At 44.5% G+C, this 22,718-nt stretch overlaps 1 protein-coding gene and 1 long non-coding RNA gene across 2 annotated transcripts in view; both read left to right on the top strand.

The window, feature by feature from the left end:
* Nucleotides 1-22,718, top strand: part of LOC141224344 (uncharacterized) — an 859,055-nt gene that overhangs the window by 821,847 nt on the left and 14,490 nt on the right. Inside the window, exon 8 of the mRNA XM_073666933.1 lies at nucleotides 17,321-17,493. Coding sequence (XP_073523034.1) covers nucleotides 17,321-17,493 — 173 coding nt within the window. The remainder of the gene's footprint in view (nucleotides 1-17,320; nucleotides 17,494-22,718) is intronic.
* LOC141224342 (uncharacterized) lies at nucleotides 106-6,283 on the top strand. The gene is made up of 2 exons (XR_012291778.1): nucleotides 106-1,187; nucleotides 5,648-6,283. It is a non-coding gene; the product is annotated as an uncharacterized lncRNA (long non-coding RNA).

Raw genomic sequence — 22,718 nt, 5'->3', positions numbered from 1 at the left:
CATATTTTCAGTTGTTTCACACTTTTTTGTTAAGTATATAATTCCACATGTGTTAATTCATAGTTTTGATGCCTTCAGTGTGAATGTACAATTTTCATAGTCCTGAAAATGCAGAAAAATCTTTAAATGAGAAGGTGTGTCCAAACTTTTGGTCTGTACTCTATATATCCTGAAAGACACTTGCTAAAAGAAGGGTATTGAAGCCACTACTTGATGCCATCTGGGAAAATGGCCTGATGTACTCCTGGGGGTTCCCATTCCGGCTGTATATTTTCTAAGATCCAAGCAACATGAGACTTATTTGTGATGCCCTGGACATTCCATATATCTGACTGGCCACCTGCTCCACCATTGCCACAGAGAGTTCCAGCACATCACAGAAGGCGTTCAATGGATCAGGAACTTGATGGTGATGCAGCCAGATGGGAAAGGAACCTGCCAATCATATGAGCTCCTGAAATGAATCTTGTCTTCCCTGATGAGAGACAGTTTGCAGATGCTTACTTATTTCTTTAAGCATATAATTAGATATATCTATATAGAGCATTAGGTGCCACTCTTCCACTATATAGAATGTCTAAGTTCATATAAGATCTTAGACCGGCATATAAGTTGAGTTCACATGATACTACTGTAATATCAGGCTGTATTACATTACTTGCTTTATATTCCATGGTTCCACCTGATAGGAACCCTAGGACTGAAAGTTTGACTTGCGCCTGTAAAGACAACTCCCAGTTAGGGACTTGCATTGGGATCTGCTTGTTTCGCAATTTCCTACTGTTTTGATGTATTCATAATCTATACTTCTTAGACACTGAGAGGTAGACGTTACTATCTACCGTCTATACTTCCTCTTTTCTCTTTACCTTTCTCTCTTCCATTCCCTCTTTTTTTCATATAATATGGCACAACTCAAAACTTGTTCATTGAATGTCAGAGGACTTAATGTTCCAGAGAAAGGAGCTCAAGTGTTTTATCGTAGGCATAAACAGCACGTACATTTTCTCTTTCTTCAGGAGTCGCACTTTAGAGGCGATTATATACTGTACCTCAGATTACTAATGGATATTATTCATCTTGGCGTCCCAGAAAAATGCAGTTTTGAAGTCTAAGGTGCTGAGTATCGGCCGCCACAGATCACTGCTGCATACTATTGTAGAAACACTGTCTGACACGGAGAGGAGGTACGTGTTTGTTAAGATCTCCATCTACTCCAAAATTTTGACTTTGGCAAACTTCTATCTCCCTAATTGTGACCAAATGAATACATGCCGTCATTATTTAAACAAACTAAAATATTTTGCGGAGGACCTTATCATCATTGGAGGTGACTTTAATTTTGTCTTGGATCCTTCTTTAGACTCGTCCCTGGGCTGGAGTCACCAATCTAAAACACACACAAAAGCTTTGCTAATTGTGCTTTGGTCTCAACCGGGCGATGTATGGAGGATACTACATCCAGACTACATCCAGACATAAAGGATTATACCTATTATTCTCCTTTACACAATATGCATAGCCATATAGTCCTTTTCTTAATTAGCCGTCACTTGCCTACATGGCAACCTACATCTCAGATAGGAACTGCTGTATGGTCAGATCATGCTCCTGTATATTGTAACTAGCTATTGAACCCGTTCTATGCCCAGGTGGCAAGCATTTTTATTGGTATATGGTCTCCCATGCTGGTATGTGCTGCCCCCCTCCTGGTATTTCTGCTGCCCCCATCCTGTCCCCACCATCCCATCCTGGTATGCATGGCATCCCTCATCCCCATCCTGATACGCATGGCACCCCTCATCCCCAATCCTGGTATGCATGGCACCCCTCATCCCCCAATCTTGGTATGCATGGCACCCCTCATCCCCAATCCTGGTATGCATGGCACCCCACATCCCCAATCTTGGTATACATGGCACCTCTCATTCCAAATCTGGTATACATTGCACCCCTCATCCCAATCCTGGTATGTATGGTACCCAATCCCTCATCCTGGTATGCATGGCACCCCTCATCCCTATCCTGGTATGTATGGCATCCCACATCCCCAATCTTGGTATGCATGGCACCCCTGATTCCAAATCTGGTATACATTGCACCCCTCATCCCAATCCTGGTATGTATGTTATCCAATCCCTCATCCTGGTATTCATGGCACCACTCATCCCCCAATCCTGGTATGCATGGCACCCCATCCCTCATCTTGGTGTGCATGGTGCCCCTCATTCCTATCCTGCTATGCATGGTACCCCTCATCCCTATTCTGGTATGTATGGTACCTCTCATCCTGGTATGCATGGCACCCCATCCCTCATCCTGGTATACATGGCACCCCTCATACCAATTCTGGTATGTATGGCCTCATCCCAGAAACCTGGTATGCATGGCACCCAATCCCTTATCCTGGTATGCAATGCACGCTTCATCCCCAATCCTGGTATATATGGCTCCCTCATCCCTATCCTGGTATGCATGGCACCCCATCCCCTATCCTGGTACGTATGGCACCCCTCATCCCTATATTGGTATGCATGGTACCCCTCATCCCTATTCTGGTATGCATGGTACCCCTCATCCTGGTATGCATGGTACCCCTCATCCCTATCCTGGTATGCATAACACCTCATCCCTCATCCTGGAATACATGGCACCCCTCATCCCAATTCTGGTATGTATGACTTCCTCATCCCAGAAACCTGGTATGCATGGCACCCAATCCCTCATCCTGGTATGCATGGCACGCCTCATCCCCAATCATGGTATATGTGGCTTCCTCATCCCTATCCTGGTATGCATGGCACCCCATCCCCTATACTGGTATGCATGGCACCCCTCATCCCTATACTGGTATGCATGGCACCCCTCGTCCCTATACTGGTATGCATTTTACCCCTCATCCTTATTCTGGTATGCATGGTACCCTTCATCCTGGTATGCATGGTACCCCCTGCATTCCTATCCTGGTATGTATGGTACCCCTCATCCCTATCATGGTATGCATGGTACCCCATCCCTATCCGGTATGTATGGTACCCCTCATCCCTATTCTGGTATGCATGGTACCCCGCATTCCTATCCTGGTATGTAGGGTACCCCTCGTCCCTATCCTGGTATGCATGGTACCCCATCCCTCTCCGGTATGTATGGTACCCCTCATCCCTATTCTGGAATGCATGGTACCCCATCCCTATCCTGGTATGCATGGTACCCCGCATTCCTATCCTGGTATGCATGGCACCCCATCCCTCATCCTGGTATGCATGGTACCCCGCATTCCTATCCTGGTATGTAGGGTACCCCTCGTCCCTATCCTGGTATGCATGGTACCCCATCCCTATCCGGTATGTATGGTACCCCTCATCCCTATTCTGGTATGTATGGCACCCTTCACCCCCCAATCCTGGTATGTATGGTCCCCTCACCCACCAATCCTTGTATGCCCTTGTATGCATGGCACTCCTCATCCCTATACTAGTATGTATGGCACCCCTCACCCCCCCCCAATCCTGGTATGTGTGGTACCCCTCATCCTGGTATGCATGGCACCCCATTCCTCATCCTGGTATGCATGGTACCCCTCATCCCCCAATCCTGGTATGTATGGCACCCCTCATCCCTTTCACGCTGCACACATACAAAAAAATAAACACTTAATGAAGACACACTGCAAATAGCGCTATGTGCATGTGCTGATTCCGACACCTTCACTCCTGCCTCGGTCTCCGGCGAAGAGAGGCGCCGCGGCAACGCTCCTCCCGGTCAGGTAAGTATGTAAGTATGGCACCGGAGATCGCGGTATGCGTTCAGTGTCTACGCATACCGTGATCTCCGACTCCATACACACTCCTCTTACCTGCAACGGCTCCATGCCTGCTTCTGTCTGGAGCCGGTCTGCGCAGGCGTGTCGCACTTGCGCAGTCTATAAAGGTCTATAAAGACAGAGACACGCATCTCCTGTTGTATTATAGATCTGACTATGCCGGACTCCACCAAGGCTTCAGATGTTGGAACCTAAATGATAATCTGCTGAAAGACTCACTCTGTGCTCAGACTTTCTTGAGACTATAGACTCTTTCAAATATATGAGCATGATGAAACTGCCTTATCATTTAAATGGGAAGCACTCACATGTGTCCTCAGATGTATAATAATAAAACATAGATAAAAGCTAAAAAAAAAGGAGAGAACAGCTAAAGTCTCATTTGCTTGAGCGGATTGATCTCCTTGACAAACAACATAAACGATCTGCTTCCCTCCAGGTATACGCAGACCTGCTTAACGCTAGAAGGGAGCTAAAGTAGTTTCATGGATGGGGTACTCGCAAATATTGTGTAATTTCAGGGCATTTACTTATGGAAGGAACCAAGTGGAAGCTTCCATTCTCGGTACTAGATATGGGGCCTTGTTCAGAAAATTAGTTAAAATGTCCTACACTAAAGTTAATATATAAGGTGTGGGATGGGGTAAAAATATTCTGGGGATTGGAAAGTACACAAATTATACTCCTTTATGGCACAACTATAACTTACCAGAGCAACAGAAACTAAATAATATTAGTGAGTGGGAGGATAGGGGTACTAGAATAAACGTCCTACTGATTGATAGACATCACCCAATAGATACCATTGCTAAAGCAATGGATTCAAAATGTCTAATAACCCTTAAGCCCCCGTCTCACATAGCGAGATCGCTGCTGTGTCACGGTTTTGGTGACGCAACAGCGACCTCACCAGCGATGTCGCTATGTGTGACACTTTGCAGCGATCAGGCCCCTGCTGTGAGGTCGCTGATCGCTGCAAAGTGTCCTGGACCATTTTTTGGTCGTTGCTCTCCCGCTGGTCAGCACACATCGCTGTGTGTGACCAGCGGGAGCAGAGATCAGGCTGGTAACTATGGTAAACATCGGGTTACTAGGGGCACACGCGCTCCTAGTAACCCGTTGTTTATCATGGTTACGAGCCTGCTAAAGTGAGCGGTAACCTCCCGCTCACTGTAGCAGAGTGGTAACCATGATAAACAACGGGTTACTAGGAGCGCGTGTGCCCCTAGTTACCCGATGTTTACCATAGTTACCAGCCTGCTCCTGCTCCAGCAGGCTCGTAACCAGGAGCAGGACATCGTGGAAAGATTCTTTCCACCATGTCGCTGCTCCCCTGATCGTTGGTGAGCCTGCCTGTTTGACAGCTCACCTGCGACCACATAGCGACGCAGCAACGATCCCTGACAGGTCGTATCGTTGTCGGGATCGTTGCAGCGTCGCTAAGTGTGACGGGGCCTTTTTTTATAGGCAGTTACTGGCCCTACATTTGTATAATATTGATAGTTAAGACAAAATGGGAGGAGGATGTGGGTCCGTTATCTGAGGAGCAATGGGGGAAATACTGGATTTGACACCGAATCTTTCATTGTCAGAGTCACAAAGATTGTCCCGAATTCTTCTCATTCATAGAGTATATAGATCCCCAAGTATTTTATTTAAAATTGAAATAGAAACGGATGACACATGTCCTAGATGTGGTCAAAATGACGCTCACCTGATGCATATGATGTGGGAATATTGGCGACTACTGGAAGGGGGTGATTGCTCTTGTACTATCTGTATTTGGGAATCAACTTCAGTTGCAACCTAAAATCTGTATCCTAGGACTCCTGGGAGAAGACGTAGATCCAGACTCCATATGGCAGTAGCTAGCTCAAGAATATTATTCCAAGCCAGAAAATTGTTGGAAATACATTGGATAGACAATTCTCCTCCAATGATAACAGAACTAAAATCCAGGATAAATAACACTCTATGGTTGGAAAGTGGATCTTATATTAAAGGAACGCTCTCAAGAAATTCATACAAATATGGGAGCAATGGTTAATTACCCCAGGTATTGCTTCAAAGAACCTTCACAGAAATACTATACTGGATCGTTTGTCCATTTCCTTACAGTAAACCAGGAATGTATATCCTTATACCCAAGGTGTCAGCAAATAATAATTGTCTCAGTCCACACAATTGCCCCTTCTTAGATATATTCATTTTCTATTAATGTCTCAATAGGGAAAAAAATAAGCAGTCAGGAAGTATTCAGATATTTATGTACAAATGTAAAATTACTATTCCAAAACATTGTACTATAGAGCGATATTGGGATTTATATCATTGTAAACCGGTTCTTGTATTGTTACTGGTTTTATTTTTATTTTTTTTGTCAAAGTTTATTTAAAAAAAAGAAAATGTTGGTAATTCTTTGTTTTGTAAAATAAAAATGATCTGATTGAAAAAAAGAAAGGAGCGAAGGTCTTTACTAAATCAAACGTATACAAAATGCCAAGATCACATGTGAAGGTTCTCGTACGAATTTGCAAATAAATGTGGTTGCTCATTGGCAAGGAGGTTACATCCACACGTGTAAAGGACATACGTATCCAAAATAAAAGGGGCACCCAGGCCAGAAACTCATAACCCCATTGACATAGCGGAAGAATTTAGTTTCTTTTATAGTTCGCTATATAATATTCATGGACAATACCACGACATGCCACCTAATATTCTTGAAACTAAAAATGACAAATATATTATGGACACTGCCGTTCCTTCCTTACAGACCCCTGAGCAGGAGATACTAGACAAAGCTTTCACTGAACAAGAGATAGGACAGGCCAATAAATCATTCCCTGTCGGGAAGACCCCTGGGCCAGATGGATTCAATAATAGATTTTATAAGATGTTTTCCCCCCAGTTATTACCATTTTTAGCCAAAGTGTTTGATAATATCTCAGAAGACTCCCCCTTTTGCCCCCCAATCACTTAAGGCTCATATAATGGTTTCATCAAAGCCTGGAAAAGGACCAAATACCTGCCCTAATATTCATCCAATATCATTAAATAATGTAGACGTCAAAATATTCTCTAAAGTGATTACATCATGGCTCTCCCACTATCTACCCTCAATTGTCAGCAACGATCAGGTTGGCTTCAAGGGCAGAGAAGCTCATCATAATAAAAATAAAACGTTAATTTCACATGCAAAAAACAGGGGATCCCAATGTACCTGGTTTCTGTCTACGCTAAAAAAGTGTTCGACACAGTGCATTGGACTTTCTTGAAGAGCACCCTACCACAAATTAGGTTGGACTCTTTCTTGTTATCTAAAATTCTATCCTTCTACACTGACCCTAAAGCGATAGGGTAAACGGCCTTCTATCTGACACATTTTCTATTAAAAAGGGGACGAGACAAGGGTGTCCCTTTATCACCTCTCCTATACACATTGGTGATGGAACATTTCGTGGTAGCATTACACAAAAATCCAGATATTAGTGGAGTTACTATAGACTCACATCACCATAAACTATCTCTACATGCACACGACTTGTTGCTCTATGTTTCAAACCCAATGATCTCATTTCCCTCTATAATAAAGGAATTCGAATATCTCGGCCATGTAAGCAATTTTAAAGTCAACTACTCTAAAACAGAAGCCATGAACATAACTTTTAACCCTGAACTGACCCAATAACTAATTTCTAACTTCCCCTTTAAGTGGCAAAAAGACACAATTAAGTACCTGGGTATACAAATTCTGGGGAACTTGGATGATCTGTATTGTTTAAATGATATCCCCCATCCTTGAACAAATGGTTAAAAATCGAATGAACTATAACTTGAAACTCTTGTCCTGGTTTGGTCGTATTAGTGTGATCAAAATGGACATTTTACCAGATCTTCTTTATATATTTCAGACCGTTCCGGTCTGCGTTCCTCAGACCTTTTTCTCCCGTCTCAACAATTCTAAGAGCAAGTTTGTATGGGGAACATCGAGGCCTAGGATACGTGTTAAAATATTGTGAAGAAACAGGAGGGAGGGTTAGGGAGCTGCAACGCTGAATCCAAACAGAGTGAAGATAGTCCACTGAAGGGTGCCAGTCCGGCTGGTGAGCACAGCCATATGAAGAAAACGAAAAGGAGAAAATCAGCACTCCAACAGGTAAAATCTGAGAAAAATGAATTGGATCATTTAAAAAAAAACAAAAAATGTAAAATTCTTACGCGTTTCTGGCGCTAGGGTTGCGCCCTTAGTTATAGCAGATGAGAAAAGGACAATGGAGTCACATATATATATATATATATATATATATATATATATATATATATATACAAGCACAATGGAGTCACATGACACGAAATGAGAAATCAATTAGACATGCAAAAGGTGTGAAGAAAATCCCGGACACAGTTCACATTGAAGGCAACGAGATCAAATACAGACAAGATGATCATTGCAAGCGTCACACAACAAGCCAGAAATGCAAAACACCATGATGGTGAAAAATAAGATAGAATTAGACCTCATACTCTTATTCATGCATATCCGTATCCCCCTCTGTATATAAACTGTTTATTGCAGGACATTTGTGTGAAGACCACCGGTGTTAGCTGCCAGGGGATTATCCCATATAGGAACACAACACCGGGATTAAGTGTACAGGTGTGAGATCACAGGGTCCGAACATTGCAAATGCCATCAACTATAGCAACGGAAGGTGGGAGGATATACTGATTATAGAGGGACAGGAACATGTATGCATGAGATTGATGATAGATTCAGTATAGAGCATCGCAATAACAATGTCCAATAAACAGAGAAAACGCATCAATGTCTAAATTGTGAATACAAATATTGTTCTTATCGATCTGACACATGTAAGAATATAATATAAAATAATATGCACAATAACCAATATGGAGAAACTATAAACCTATAACAATGAACATATAAAGGGGAAAAAAAATATGCAAATCAAAATTGATTATATAGTAGAAGATTTACAAGGAAATCCACCCGCATCTGATCTGGTGCAAAGTATAATATCCTGGCAAAGGATCATAGAGCCGCAGATATACCGAGCATTATCAGTCATATCAACGGGAGGCAAATAGATGCATCATTGTAAAACAGACGAGAACAAGTACAGAACACTGGTGAGATTACTGTGGAGCATTGTAATGGCGAATCAGATTACTGTGGAGCATTGTAATGGCGAATCAGATTACTGTGGAGCATTGTAATGGCGAATCAGATTAGATGGAGCGTACAAATCCATGATATCCAAGTGCTGGATGAATAACAGATCAATGGCAATGGGAGACGTCTGCATAGAGTCTGATGGAGAACCTGATCATGAGGCTATAGATGGAGCAAGCATTTCTATCTGTATCAACGAAAAACAGGTAATTACATTATAATAAAACTGACAAAAACAAATATCTGATGCAGAACTGAATCGTGAAGCTGTGGATGTAGCGGGAATTTCTATCTATCAACGAAAAACAAATCATTGAATTATATTGCGAAAAAACTGACAAAAATAAATATATGAGAAATGGAAGATAAATAAGCTGCAGAACATTGCAATGGAAATACTCCGTCATTGCTGAAAAATCTATAAGATATTTGCATCATTTATGTGCGTTCTGCGAAGATGAATCAGCGATGATAGCGCAATATACAGAAAGGCAAATAAGTACACCGGCAAATAATAACCAGAAAAACACAAAATAAATTCAGAAAACCTGGAATGTCACCATATAGATGTCTGCTGGGAATAAACCAGTATGAATTTCATCAATAGATGTAAAACAGGTCATTGCGGAAATTCATTACCCGAAGGGTATTTAGTATTTACACGTCAGATCCAGAAGGCTTCACGCATATTAAGGGGTTTCTGTCTGTTTCCACCCCTTACCGGATAATTAACTTTTTCAAGACCAAAGAAAGAAAAATGTGTGAGATCATTATTCTCTATGGACACAATGTTTTGATGTCCCGGAGTATGTGCTATTAGAACTGTTGATATATGAAATCTGCTCCGGTGCTCTCTATGAATCCTACCAATTTGTATAAAACAATGCTGTCCACTATTCTGGAGGAAGGCATTTATTTGTCGGGGTTTAATAACAAAATTCAGCGCTGGCAGTTACCCGATTATCCCATTTTTCATGGGCTCCCCAAAACACAAAAGGGTATCTCTCCCCCCCCTTCGCCCTATTATCTTGGGTATGGGTTCATTGAATGAGAATTTAAGCCAATGGCTGGTGAACATTTGTATCCTCTGGTTATTCAAACACCAGGCCATGTGAAAGATACTACGTCTGTCCTGAGGGTTTTTGACAGGTTCGTGTGGCAGAAAGAATATAGGTTTGTCACCAGCAATGTTGTCAACCTGTATTCCTCCAGCCCTCACGCATTGGCCATCATTGCCGTTCAACACCATTTAAATAAATATAGTGGATATTCTGTGAATTTAAAAAGGTTCATTATAACATAAAATATTTGTTGTCCCACAACAATTTTATGTTTGATTCTAAATATTATTTACAAGTACTTAGAGTCCCCATGGGCTCCAAATTCTCATCATCTTTGGCTATGCTGTACATGTCGTGGTGGGAAGAAATTTACATTTTTTCTGATGATAATCCATTTTTTGAGCACATTTTTTGGTTTGGTAGATATGTTGATGATGTACTTTTGGTATGGTGAGGTGACCCCCAGTTAAGTGTATTTGAATTCTTATTCCTTAAATTTAAAATCCACTGTCAGCGAACCTTTGATTTCCACTCCATTTCTGGATATTTTCCTGACAGGGATAGTAACATCTCATAAAGTGGACATGACACTCTATAGAAAACCTTTGTCAGGCAACACATTACTGTTGTCTTCCAATTCTCAACTTACTCTATACAGCTCGCAGGGACGACTCAGTATAGTTGGAGAGAAGCACTCCGATCCTGTTCAGCGAATGTGACCCGTGCTACACAAAATATGTAACTTCCAACATAAGTGCTGATCTATACTCCGTGGATTCTTTTATGCCTAATGGGAGACCTGCCCACATACCCCCTGTGATGACATCACGGGGGCTAGTCTCTAGCCTTTATATTTTTATTAGATATCTTTTTTTTTGCGATAACTTATCGTGGGTTGATCGCAGAGGCCCAAAAGTGACTCCATATGTTCTGTTGTGATTTTACCTTTCTCCAGAGACCACACACGGTATAGCTGCCGTCTGCTATTTTGTTACTTTTGCGGCACAGCTCACCAGAGAGGCTTACAGAGACGGGAAAATATCCATATTATTCCTTAGCTGACCCTGCCATCCAAAATATAGGCCCCATTATTATCGGACATATGGAACTTTAGTTATTTCATATTGGCTTGGGCCGTCTGCAGGGCTTTGTTACATTCCCTTTGAAGCACTGGGAATACAACCTTCTCAGTTAGCTGTAAATCTATCACAAGCCTGTGTTAATTGGGTTTGGTAGCACCTTTTGGGCCAGCATTTGCTTACAAGGCCCTTCTCATGTGTGTGTTGATTTGCATAGAGGCCACTGGCCAAAGTGTCAGCTCTTCTCCCATGGACAAGTAATATAGGGGAGGAGGGAAGAGGAGTCTGGGAGAGAGACTTCTTAATATTTATGACAGGGGAGAAGAAAAGATTTTCAATATTTCCATGACAATCTGTTTTTCATTGATACAGATAGAAATGCTTGCTATACCTATAGCCTCACGATCAAGTTTTGCATCAGACTCTATGCAGACGTATCCCATTGCAATTGATCTGTTATACATCCAACTTCTGGATAGCATGGATTTGTATGCTCCATCTAATCTGATTCACCATTGCAATGTTCTACAGTAATCTCACCAGTGTTTTGTACATACTTGTTTTTGTCTGTTTTACAATGATGCATCTATTTGCCTCCCGTTGATATGATTGATAATGCTCGGTATATCTGCGGCTCTATGATCATTTGCCAGGATATTATGCTTTGCACCAGATCAGATGTGGGTGTATTTCCTAACATCGGTGGTTTTCACACAAATTTCCTGCAATAAACAGTTTATATACAGGGTGGGATACAAATATGCATGAACAAAAGTATGAGGTTTAATTCTAGTTCCTTGTATATAGTATTACTTGTATGTAGTAATATGTGGTCTGGTCATGGTGTGGTGGTATTTGTTCCTTGCATGTGGTGTTCGGTTACTATGTGGTGGTAATATGTGGTCCGGCCATGGTGTGATGGTTTTTGTCCCTTTGTATGTGATATTATTTGAAAAAATGTATGTGACACATTCCCTTAAGAAAAATATACCTAAATAGAGTATTGGATATTTTAAGAAATGTTTAATAGGTTAGAGTAGAGTAGGGCCCTGCCAGAAGAGTCTACCTTGTCGTGGCGGCAGCTTACAAAATCTTGTGTCCAAAACAAAAGCTGCTGCTATGTACAGTGCCTTGTGAAAATATTTGGCCCCCTTGAACTTTTCTACCTTTTGCCACATTTCTGGCTTCAAACATAAAGATATAAAATTCTAATTTTTGGGGGAAGAATCAACAAGTGGGACACAATCGTGAAGTGGAACGAAATTTATTGGATATTTTAAACTTTTTAAAAAAATTAAAAACTGAAAAGTGGGGCGTGCAATATTATTCGGCCCCTTTGAGTTAATACTTTGTAGCTCCACCTTTTGCTGCGATTACAGCTGCAAGTCACTTGGGGTATGTCTCTATCAGTTTTGCACATCGAGAGGCTGAAATTCTTGCCCATTCTTCCTTGCAAATCAGCTCGAGCTCATTGAGGTTGGATGGAGGGCGTTTATGAACAGCAGTTTTCAGCTCTTTCCACAGTTTCTCGATTGGATTGAGGTCTGGACTTTGACTTGGCCATTCTAACACCTAGATATGTTTATTTTTGAACCATTCCATTGTAGATTTTGCTTTATGTTTGGGATCATTGTCTTGTTGGAAGATAAATCTCCGTCCCAGTCTCAGGTCTTTAGCAAACTCCAACAGGTTTTCTTCCAGAATGGTCCTGTATTTGGCTCCGTCCATCTTCCCATCAATTTTAACCATCTTCCCTGTCCCTGCTGAAGAAAAGCAGGCCCAAACCATGATGCTGCCACCACCATGTTTGACAGTGAGGATGGTGTTTTGAAGGTGATGAGCTTTGTTGCTTTTACGCCAAACATATCATTTTGCATTGTGGCCACAAAGTTTGATTTTGGTTTCATCTGACCAGAGCACCTTATTCCACATGTTTGGTGTGTCTCCCAGGTGGCTTGTGGCAAACTTCAAATGATACTTTTTATGGATATTTGAGAAATGGCTTTCTTTTTGCCACTCTTCCATAAAGGCCAGATTTGTGCAGTGTACGACTGATTGTTGTCCTATGGACAGACTCTCCCACCTCAGCTGTAGATCTCTGCATTTCATCCAGAGTAATCATGGGCCTTTTGGCTGCATCTCTGATCAGTCTTCTCCTTGTTCGAGATGAAAGTTTAGAGGGACGGCCGGGTCTTGGTAGATTTGCAGTGGTCTGATACTCCATCCATTTCAATATGATCGCTTGCACAGTGTTCCTTGAGATGTTTAAAACTTGGGAAATCTTTTTGTATCCAAATCCGCTTTAAACTTCGCCACAAAAGTATCTCGGACATGCCTGGTGTGTTCCTTGGTCTTCATGATGCTCTCTGCACTTGAAACAGAACCCTGAGACTATCACAGAGCAGGTGCATTTATACGGAGACTTGATTACACAAGGTGGATTCTATTTATCATTACCAGTCATTTAGGACAACATTGGATCATTCAGAGATACTCACTGAACTTCTGGAGTGAGTTTGCTGCACTGAAAGTATAGGGGCCGAATAATATTGCACGCCCCACTTTTTTAATTTTTTAAAAAGTTTAAAATATCCAATAAATTTCGTCCCACTTGTTGTTGGTTCTTCAGAAAAAAATTTGAATTTTATATCTTTACGTTTGAAGCCAGAAATGTGGCAAAAGTTAGAAAAGTTCAAGGGGGCCAAATACTTTCATAAGGCACTGTATGTGATCTGGTGTTCTATGGGAATTGTTAGGGTATGTGCACATGGTCAGGAGCTGCTGTGGGTTTGACACTGCAGCTTATGTAGGAACAAACCTGCAGCGGCCAGGTGTTACAGCATAGTGGATAGGATTTCTAGAAATCCCATGTCCACTATGCGACTCTGTGCACCAATGGATGACCCACGAAAACTGGCATGCATCGCGTCTTTCAGACCCGCATCATGTCAATTTCTTTTGCGGGTTTACATGTGGACTTTCTCCACAGTCTAACTTCTATGAGGAAACTCCACATGTACTAAAAAAAAAAAATTGCACCACTCAATTGCATAAAATGAGGGCAGAAGCCGCACGGCTATCCCGCAGCTTCGGGGCCGCAGGCGCCTCCTGAGCGTGGGCACATACCCTTAATGTGTGATTGATAAGGATGTGGTGCAGAAGTGGAGTTTTTCCAAGAGTGGGCCGTGTGACTGTGGAAGGTTCGAGGAGTGGAGGTGGAGCCTGGGCGGAGTCTCCAGGGTGCCTAAAAAGTTTTTGCCAGCATGGGGCCTGAAATTCCTGGTGCCAGCCCTGCACACATATACATACACTCCTATACTAATCTTTTATGATATTGCTGTCTTCTGGAGAGGGCTGCAGAACCCACTGTGGAGGAGGAGGACACAGCAGACAGGACTGATTTCACCTTCCTGCCCCTGTGTGATGTCCAATGCTGTGGACTCTCCTCCCCAACCCCCTACTCTTAGAGGAAATTCTGCTGGGAAAGGAACAGCAGGAGACAGAAGACCCACTGTAAGACCCTGCAGGAGGACAGACACAGCAGTCAATGAGCACTCTTATCAGTCTGATGGGGAAGCGTTCATTGGCCACCGGCCTCTCTCCTGCATGACATGCCCCATTTTTCAATGGCCGCACTCTGCCCAGGGTATCAAAAATCATCAAGAGCACTACCCTTCTTCCTGCATGGGCCCCCCTTCACCTCTGGGCCGGGGTGCGGCTGCAAAGGCGGTGTGTCCACCCCTGGTTGAAGCCCTCGCTGCGGCTCTGAGCAAATGTAATATTATTTACACACAACCGAGTGGTAAAGAAATCAGTGAGACACCTGTGGGATAAGAACGTAAGAACGCCCATTACACCCTCAGATGACTTCCCTCGTGGGTACAGTGTCCGAAATGGGGTCATTTTAGGGGTTCGTATGTTCATCACACCTCGAGGGCTTTGCTATTGGCCGCTCCGTACACCTTGCACATACATGGCTCCACTCCGTACACACAGTTCCGATCTGTACACCTCGTACACGTGCGGCTCTGCTCCTTACGCCTTGTACACGCGCGGCTCCGTTCCCTACGCCTTATACACGCGCGGCTCCGCTCCCTACGCCTCGTACACGCACGGCTCTGCTCCGTACACACGGATCCGCACCGTACACCTCGTACACACACGGCTCTGCTCCGTACACCTCGTACACACACGGCTCTGCTCCGTACACCTCGTACACGCGCGGCTCCGCTCCCTACGCCTCGTACACGCGCGGCTCTGCTCCGTACACCTCGTACACACACGGCTCTGCTCCGTACACCTCGTACACACGCGGCTCTGCTCCGTACACCTCGTACATGCGCGGATCTGCTCCGTACACCTCGTACACACGCGGCTCTGCTCCCTACGCCTCGTACACGCGTGGCTCCGCTCCGTACGCCTCGTACACACGCGGCTCTGCTCCGTACACCTCGTACACACGCGGCTCTGCTCCGTACACCTCGTACACACACGGCTCCGCTCCGTACACCTCGTACACACGTGGCTCTGCTCCGTACGCCTCGTACACACGCGGCTCCGCTCCGTACACCTCGTACACACGCGGCTCCGCTCCGTACACCTCGTACACACACGGCTCCGCTCCGTACACCTCGTACACACGCGGCTCTGCTACATCCACACTGTAAGCCCCTCCTGACCCCACACATAAACTTCAGCTCATCCAGCACCATGACAACCAGCACAGCAGAGTCCTGCATCCACTGAGGCCCCTGATCATGTGACCCCTGACTCCTCCCCTCCTGTGACCTCATCACAGGTCCTGTGCGCACAGAGCAGCCATATATGTGGTGGCGGCTCTGCAGGTGGAGGTATGTGGAGACCCCCATTACTGGGCGCAGGGGGCATTAACCCCTTCAGCACGGAGACTCTTTTGGGGTCTTGTGTTGCCCCTTTATAAGAATCATAAGGTTTTTGTTCTGTTTCCTGTAATAGATACATACGACCCAACTATGGAGACAGGAAGGGAGGAAACGTATTGTTCTCATAGTACAGGACCCCTTTACTGGCCCCACAGTGTAATGCCCCCATTATGCCCCTTATGCAGGATGTATGATGCCCCCACAGTGTAATGCCCCCATTATGCCCCTTATGCAGGATGTATGATGCCCCCACATAGTGTAATGCCCCCATTATGCCCCTTATGCAATATGTATGATGCCCCACACAGTATGATGCCCCCATTATGCATCTTATACACACAGTGGCTTGTGAAAGGAATTGCCCCCTTGGCATTGTTCATGTTTTGCTCCCTCACAGCCTAAAATTTCACTGTTTTTTTGAGGATTTGTATCAGTTCATGTTAAGAACATGCTGACAACTGTGAACATTTGGTTTTATTTGTTATGAAGCAAACAACAAATAGCACAATGTGATGAGCCGTCCTTGTTCTAAAGACTATCAGACTTTTCCAGCATGGATCACCCGTGCCATCGATCTTGTTGTGTTTTATTAGTGATTTATTTACTTGTCAGTTCAGCCTTAGGAATCAATGCTTCTGTTCAGTGACCTTATCTCAGGGGCCTTAAGCCATTATTTTCTCAGCGACTAGGCTCATTGTGTGGATGGGGAAAGTAGATCCTGGGGAGCCATCACCACAGGAAGTCGCAAATGCAGACCCATGTGATGAGTTCAGCCTGAGGAAAAATACCTCCGCTAATGCACACTTAGCTTTGAGGGGGCTGATCCCAGTGAAGGACAAAAAGAAGACACATTGTTCAGTGAGGTCTTGTAGCCCAGGGATGGATGGATGGTCTATGGAGTTTTGGAGATCAGTACCGACTGGGCTGGATAAACGTGCTACAGTTGTGGGATCTGTCGTTTGGATTTAAACTTTCTTAATGGACTGTTGCTACTAGATACCTGTGCTTCCTTCGTTTTATCTGTCATCTGGAGGATCATGGAATATGAATACAGACTATACTGGCTGGAGATATTTAAGCTGTAGGCCAACAAAAAGTTGGGAGACAGTGGTTATCGCCTGGTACGAAGGCAATGGAACTACCGTCCCAGGGAAGGGATCTTGTGGACTGAGACAATTGTATTCTGGCCATTTACCTGGAGTTGTTGTAAAAACCTTGATGTAAGGAATAAAATATTGATGAACCGTTAACCTGCCTAGATGAATCTTTACAATGCACAACCTCAGATCTTCACAAGTGGTGGCAACAGTGGGATCACCTATATCTGGACAGGATGCCAGGGAAATTTACTGAATGATGTCTTGGCAGAAGAGATGGCAGACTCAATCTACAAGAGGCTCAGGAAGGAATTGCTGAGAGCCCTTTGCTCTGAGTGAGAGCTAGAGTGGTTGCCGGAGGACAGCCGGGTGACCCTTATACAATGCTTGGACGACTGGGACCGGGAACAACCACAGGAGGAGGTCAGTTCAGACGTGGAGGAGGGCATATCTGTGGAGGGACCACAGCCCAGGCCTGTCATCCAGATGGTGGAGGGTTGACTGACTGAGTTGAGGAGGATGCTGGACGTGCTAGGAGAGTGCGCCATGGAGATAGAGTGGGCGGCAGTGCTAAGCAAATATCTGGGTGTTCATTTAGCAGTACTCCCACACTCCCCAGCACAGAGGACAGTGGATAACAGGAGAGAGGGGCCTGCATCTTTAAGGTACAGGGATATACCACAGTTCAGTGAGGTCACCGCGGATATTGATGAACATCTCCGGTTATTTAAGAACTTCTGCCTGCTGCATGAGGTGTCAGTTAGTGACTGGCCCAGATTTTTACACATTGAGCGCATTACTAGAGAGGTATATTGTCACACCTGAAAACTACCAGGAGGAAGTTTCAGGAGACTGACAAGCTCGGTGCACACACGCCTCGGGAGCTTGTTAACACACTACATATGGCATGCACTCGGTGGATAGAAGGACTGAGGGCTCGGGAAGCAGAACATGTCTTGGATATATTCATGCTGGAACAATTTGTCTAAACTCCCGGGTGACTTAAAAGAAATAGTGGCGGATTGAAAACCACTCAGCCTGGATGAGGCTGCAAGATTGGCTGATGAATGGCCTGATAATCGACAAGGGCTATGTGGAAGTACAGCCAACGAGACCCATGGATCGGCCAGAGGAGGAACTGTGGGGATTTCGAACTTCACAAAGATGAGGAAGTTTCCCAAGCCCCCAAGTACGGTCTGCGTCAAGGCGAGGGGGACTTAGGCTGCCATAACTGTGGACGTATGGGACACTTTGACAGGGAATGCCGGGAATGTTTTAGCCCACATCACAACCTAGGAGCAGGATTGGTGTGACACTGGCCCAATGTCGTAACCTGAAGCCAAGGACCGGTTCACACTTCATCAGCCGAGAATGAGCAGAGCAATCTCAACATGCAGACTAACCCCCCACCCCAGTGGTGAGTAATACACAAAATGCAATGACTGTTACCATGAAGGAATTTGACCTGGGGGAGGTAAATGACATTAGGGAGGAGGCCCAGAGACTTCGGGAAACTGACTCTCCCATCACCCTGGTCAGCCCACATATTGTCCCCCCAGAACAATATTTACCTGGCCGCCAAGTGACCATCCCCCTAGCTGGTGGTCAGCACTCTGGGGTTGGTTGCAATGGATACAAATTTGGTTCTCATCGGGTACGTGTTGAGTTTCCCAGGACAAACCGGAGATCAAGGGGTGGATATGGAGGACCCTGCGGGAGGAACAGACACTTGCCCCAGCAAACTAAATACAGAATTCTTGTCTCAGGGCTTCCCCCCCCATTGGGGAGTTGGCAGGATCAGAAAGATCATTTGAGAGAAGCTGGAGATGTCTAGTATGCTGATGTACACCAGGGTGGAATGGGGATTGTGGAGTTTATTCACAAGGGTGACATGGAATATGCTTTGAGGAAACTGGATGATACAAAGTTTCATTGCCATAAAGGTGAGACCACTTACTTTCGTGTCCGTGCTTAAAATGTGGGGAAGAAGTGTGAGGAACTGGCCTTGTTCTAAACAGGGCTGTGGAGTCGGTAAGCCAAACCTCCAACTCCGACTCCTCAATTTCCATGACACCGACTCCACTACTCTGACTCCCTCATACATGGCTCATGTTTAAGTGATAAATTTACTGTAGCACAGATTAATCTCAGCTAAAAGTCTAGACTATTATATCAGGAATAGGACTGACATTTATAGGACATTTCATAACTTTCCCAAATTCTTATGAAAAAATATTCCCCACAAAGTGCATTGAACTACTGTAACCAATTTATTATATACTTTAGGAGTCGGAGTCAGTCCATTTCATACCTACTCCGACTCCACCATTATGGGCTCCGACTCCACCACTCTGACTCCACAGCCCTGGTTCTAAAGACTATCAGACTTTTTCCAGCACGGAGCACCTGTGCCATTGATCTTATTGTTGTGTTTTATTAGTGATTTTTTTGCTCGTCAGTTCATCCTCAGGAATCAATGCTTTCATTCAGTGACCTTATCTCAGGGGCCTTAATCCATAGTTTTCTCAGCCCCTAGGCCCATTGTGTGGAAGTAGATGCAGTGGAGCAGTCACCACAGGGAGTTTCACATTCAGTCCCACGTGATGAGTTCGGACTGAAAAAAATACCTCCACTAATGCACACTTAGCTTTGACGGGGCTGACTGATCCCAGTGAAGGAGAAAAAGAAGCCACAATGTTTAGTCAGGAGTTTTGTGGAATGTCGTCAAAAGGATAGGATCGAGACTAAGGTCTTGTCTTGTAGCCCAGGGATGGATGGATGTTCTATGCCAGTGGTTGTGAACCTATGGCACATGTACCGTAGGGGGCCCACAGAGCCCTCCCAATGGGCACACGTGCCATTTCCTCAGCAGTGCTGTTAAGGACAGGAGAGTGGTAGCAGTCTACCACTCTCCTGTCCTTAACAGCAATCTTCAAGTCTGACCACAGATTCTCAATTGGATTAAGGTCTTGGCTTTGACTAGAATGCTCCAAAATATATACACGTTTCCCCTTAAACCACTCGAGTGTTGCTTTAGTAGTATGTGTTGGGTCATTGTCTTGTTGGAAGGTGAGCCTCCATCCCAGTCTCAAATCACTGACAGACTGAAACAGGTTTTGCTCAATAAAATCCCTGTATTTTGCACCATCCATGTTCCCTTTGACTCGGACCATTTTCCATGTCCCTGCTGCTGAAAAACATCCCCACAGCATGATGCTGGCATCACCATGTTTCACTGTGGGGATGGTGTTCTTGGGGTGATGAGCTACAGTGAAGGAAATAATTATTTGATCCCTTGCTGTATTTGTAAGTTTGCCCACTGACAGACATGAACAGTCTATAATTTTAAGGGTAGGTTAATTTTAACATTGTATAAATTAGATAAATGTATTTGCATTTTGCAGTAAGAAATAAGTATTTGATTCCCTACAAACCATTGAATTCAGGCTCCTACAGACCAGTTAGACGCTCCTAATCAACTCGTTATCTACATTAAAGACAATTGTCTTACATAGTCACCTGTATAATAGACTCCTGTCCACAGACTCAATTAATCAGTCAGACTCTAACCTCTGCAACATGGGCAAGATCAAAGCGCTTTCTAAGGACGTCAGGGACAAGAACGTAGACCTGCACAAAGCTGGAATGGGCTACAAAACCATAAGTAAGACACTGGGTGAGAAGGAGACAACTGTTGGTGCAATAGTAAGAAAATGGAAGCAATACAAAATGACTGTCAATCGACATTGACCTGGGGCACCATGCAAAATCTCACATCATGTGGTATCCTTGATCATGAGGAAGGAGAGAGATCAGCCTAAAACTACACTGGGGGAACTTGTTAATGATCTCAAGGTAGCTGGGACCACAGTCACCAAGAAAACCATTGGTATCACATTATGCCTTAAAGGTTTAAAATCCTGCAGTGCCCGCAAGGTCCCCCTGCTCAAGAAGGCACATGTGCAGGCCCGTCTGAAGTTTGCCAAAGAACACCTGGATGATTCTGTGAGTTATTGGGAGAAGGTACTGTGGTCAGATGAGACAAAAATTGAGCTCTTTAGCATTAACTAAACTCGCCGTGTTTGGAGGAAGAGAAATGCTGCCTATGACCCAAAGAACACCATCCCCACTGTCAAGCATGGAGGTGGAAGTGTTTTGTTTTGGGAGTGTTTCTCTGCTAAGGGCACAGGACTACTTCACTGCATCAATGGGAGAATGGATGGAGCCATGTACCGTAAAATCCTGAGTGACAACCTCCTTCTCTTCGCCAGGACATTAAAAATTTGTCGTGGCTGGGTCTTCCAACAAGACAATGACCCAAAACATACAGCCAAGGCAACAAAGGAGTGGCTCAAAAAGAAGCACATTAAGGTCATGGAGTGGCCTAGCCAGTCTCCAGACCATAATCCCATAGAAAACTTTATGGAGGGAGTTGAAGCTCCGAGTTACCAAGCGACAGCCTCAAAATCTGAATGATTTTGAGAAGATCTGCAAAGAGGAGTGGACCAAAATTCCTCCCGACATGTGCGCATCCCTCATCATCAACTACAAAAAACATCTGACTGCTGTGCTTGCCAACAAGGGTTTTGCCACCAATCATTAAGTGTTGTTTGCCAGAGGAATCAAATACTTATTTCTCACTGCAAAATGCAAATAAATTCATCTAATTTATACAATGTGATTTTCTTTCTTTTTTTTTTTTTGGGATATTCTATTTTTCAATGTTAAAATTAACCTACCCTTAAAATGCCAGAGCCCTACAAAATGACCTCCAGCAGGCCACAAATGTGCATATGTCTGCACAAACTGTTAGAAACCGACTCCATGAGGGTGGTATGAGGGCCTGACGTCCACAGCTTGGGGTTGTGCAGGATGCTTGGCATTTGCCACAGAACACCAGGATTGGCAAAGTCGCCACTGGCGCCCTGTGCTCTTCACAGATGAAAGCAGGTTCACACTGAGCACATGTGACATAGTCGGGAGACGCCGCACAGCCCTCCATGTGCTCGCCAGAGGTAGCCTGACTGCCATTAGGTACCGAAATGAGATCCTGAGACTCCTTGTGAGACCATATGCTGGTGCGGTTGGCCCTGGGTTCCTCCTAATGCAGGACAATGCCAGACCTCATGTGGCTGGAGTGTGTCAGCAGTTCCTGCAAGATGAAGACATTGAAGCTATGGACTGGCCCGCCCGTTCCCCAGACCTGAATCCGATTGAGCACATCTGGGACATCATATCTTGCTCTATCCACCAACGTCACGTTGCACCACAGACTGTCCAGGAGTTGGCGGATGCTTTAGTCCAGGTCTGGGAGGAGATCCCACAGGAGACCATCCACAACCTCATCAGGAGCATGACCAGGCATTGTAGGGAGGTCATACAGGCACGTGGAGGCCACACACAATACTCAGCCTCATCAGGAGCATGCCCAGGCGTTGTAGGGAGGTCATACAGGCACGTGGAGGACACACACAATACTGAGACTCATTTTGATTTGTTTTAAGGGCATTACATCAAAGTTGGATCAGCCTGTAGTGTGTTTTTCCACTTTAATTTTGGG

The sequence above is a fragment of the Phyllobates terribilis genome, unplaced genomic scaffold (genome assembly GCF_046119375.1).
Source record: "Phyllobates terribilis strain yellow unplaced genomic scaffold, ASM4611937v1 Scaffold_391__1_contigs__length_1789467, whole genome shotgun sequence".
NCBI lineage: Eukaryota > Metazoa > Chordata > Amphibia > Anura > Dendrobatidae > Phyllobates > Phyllobates terribilis.
Note: the sequence above shows the minus strand (reverse complement) of the source record. Positions and strands in the feature narration are given on the sequence as shown.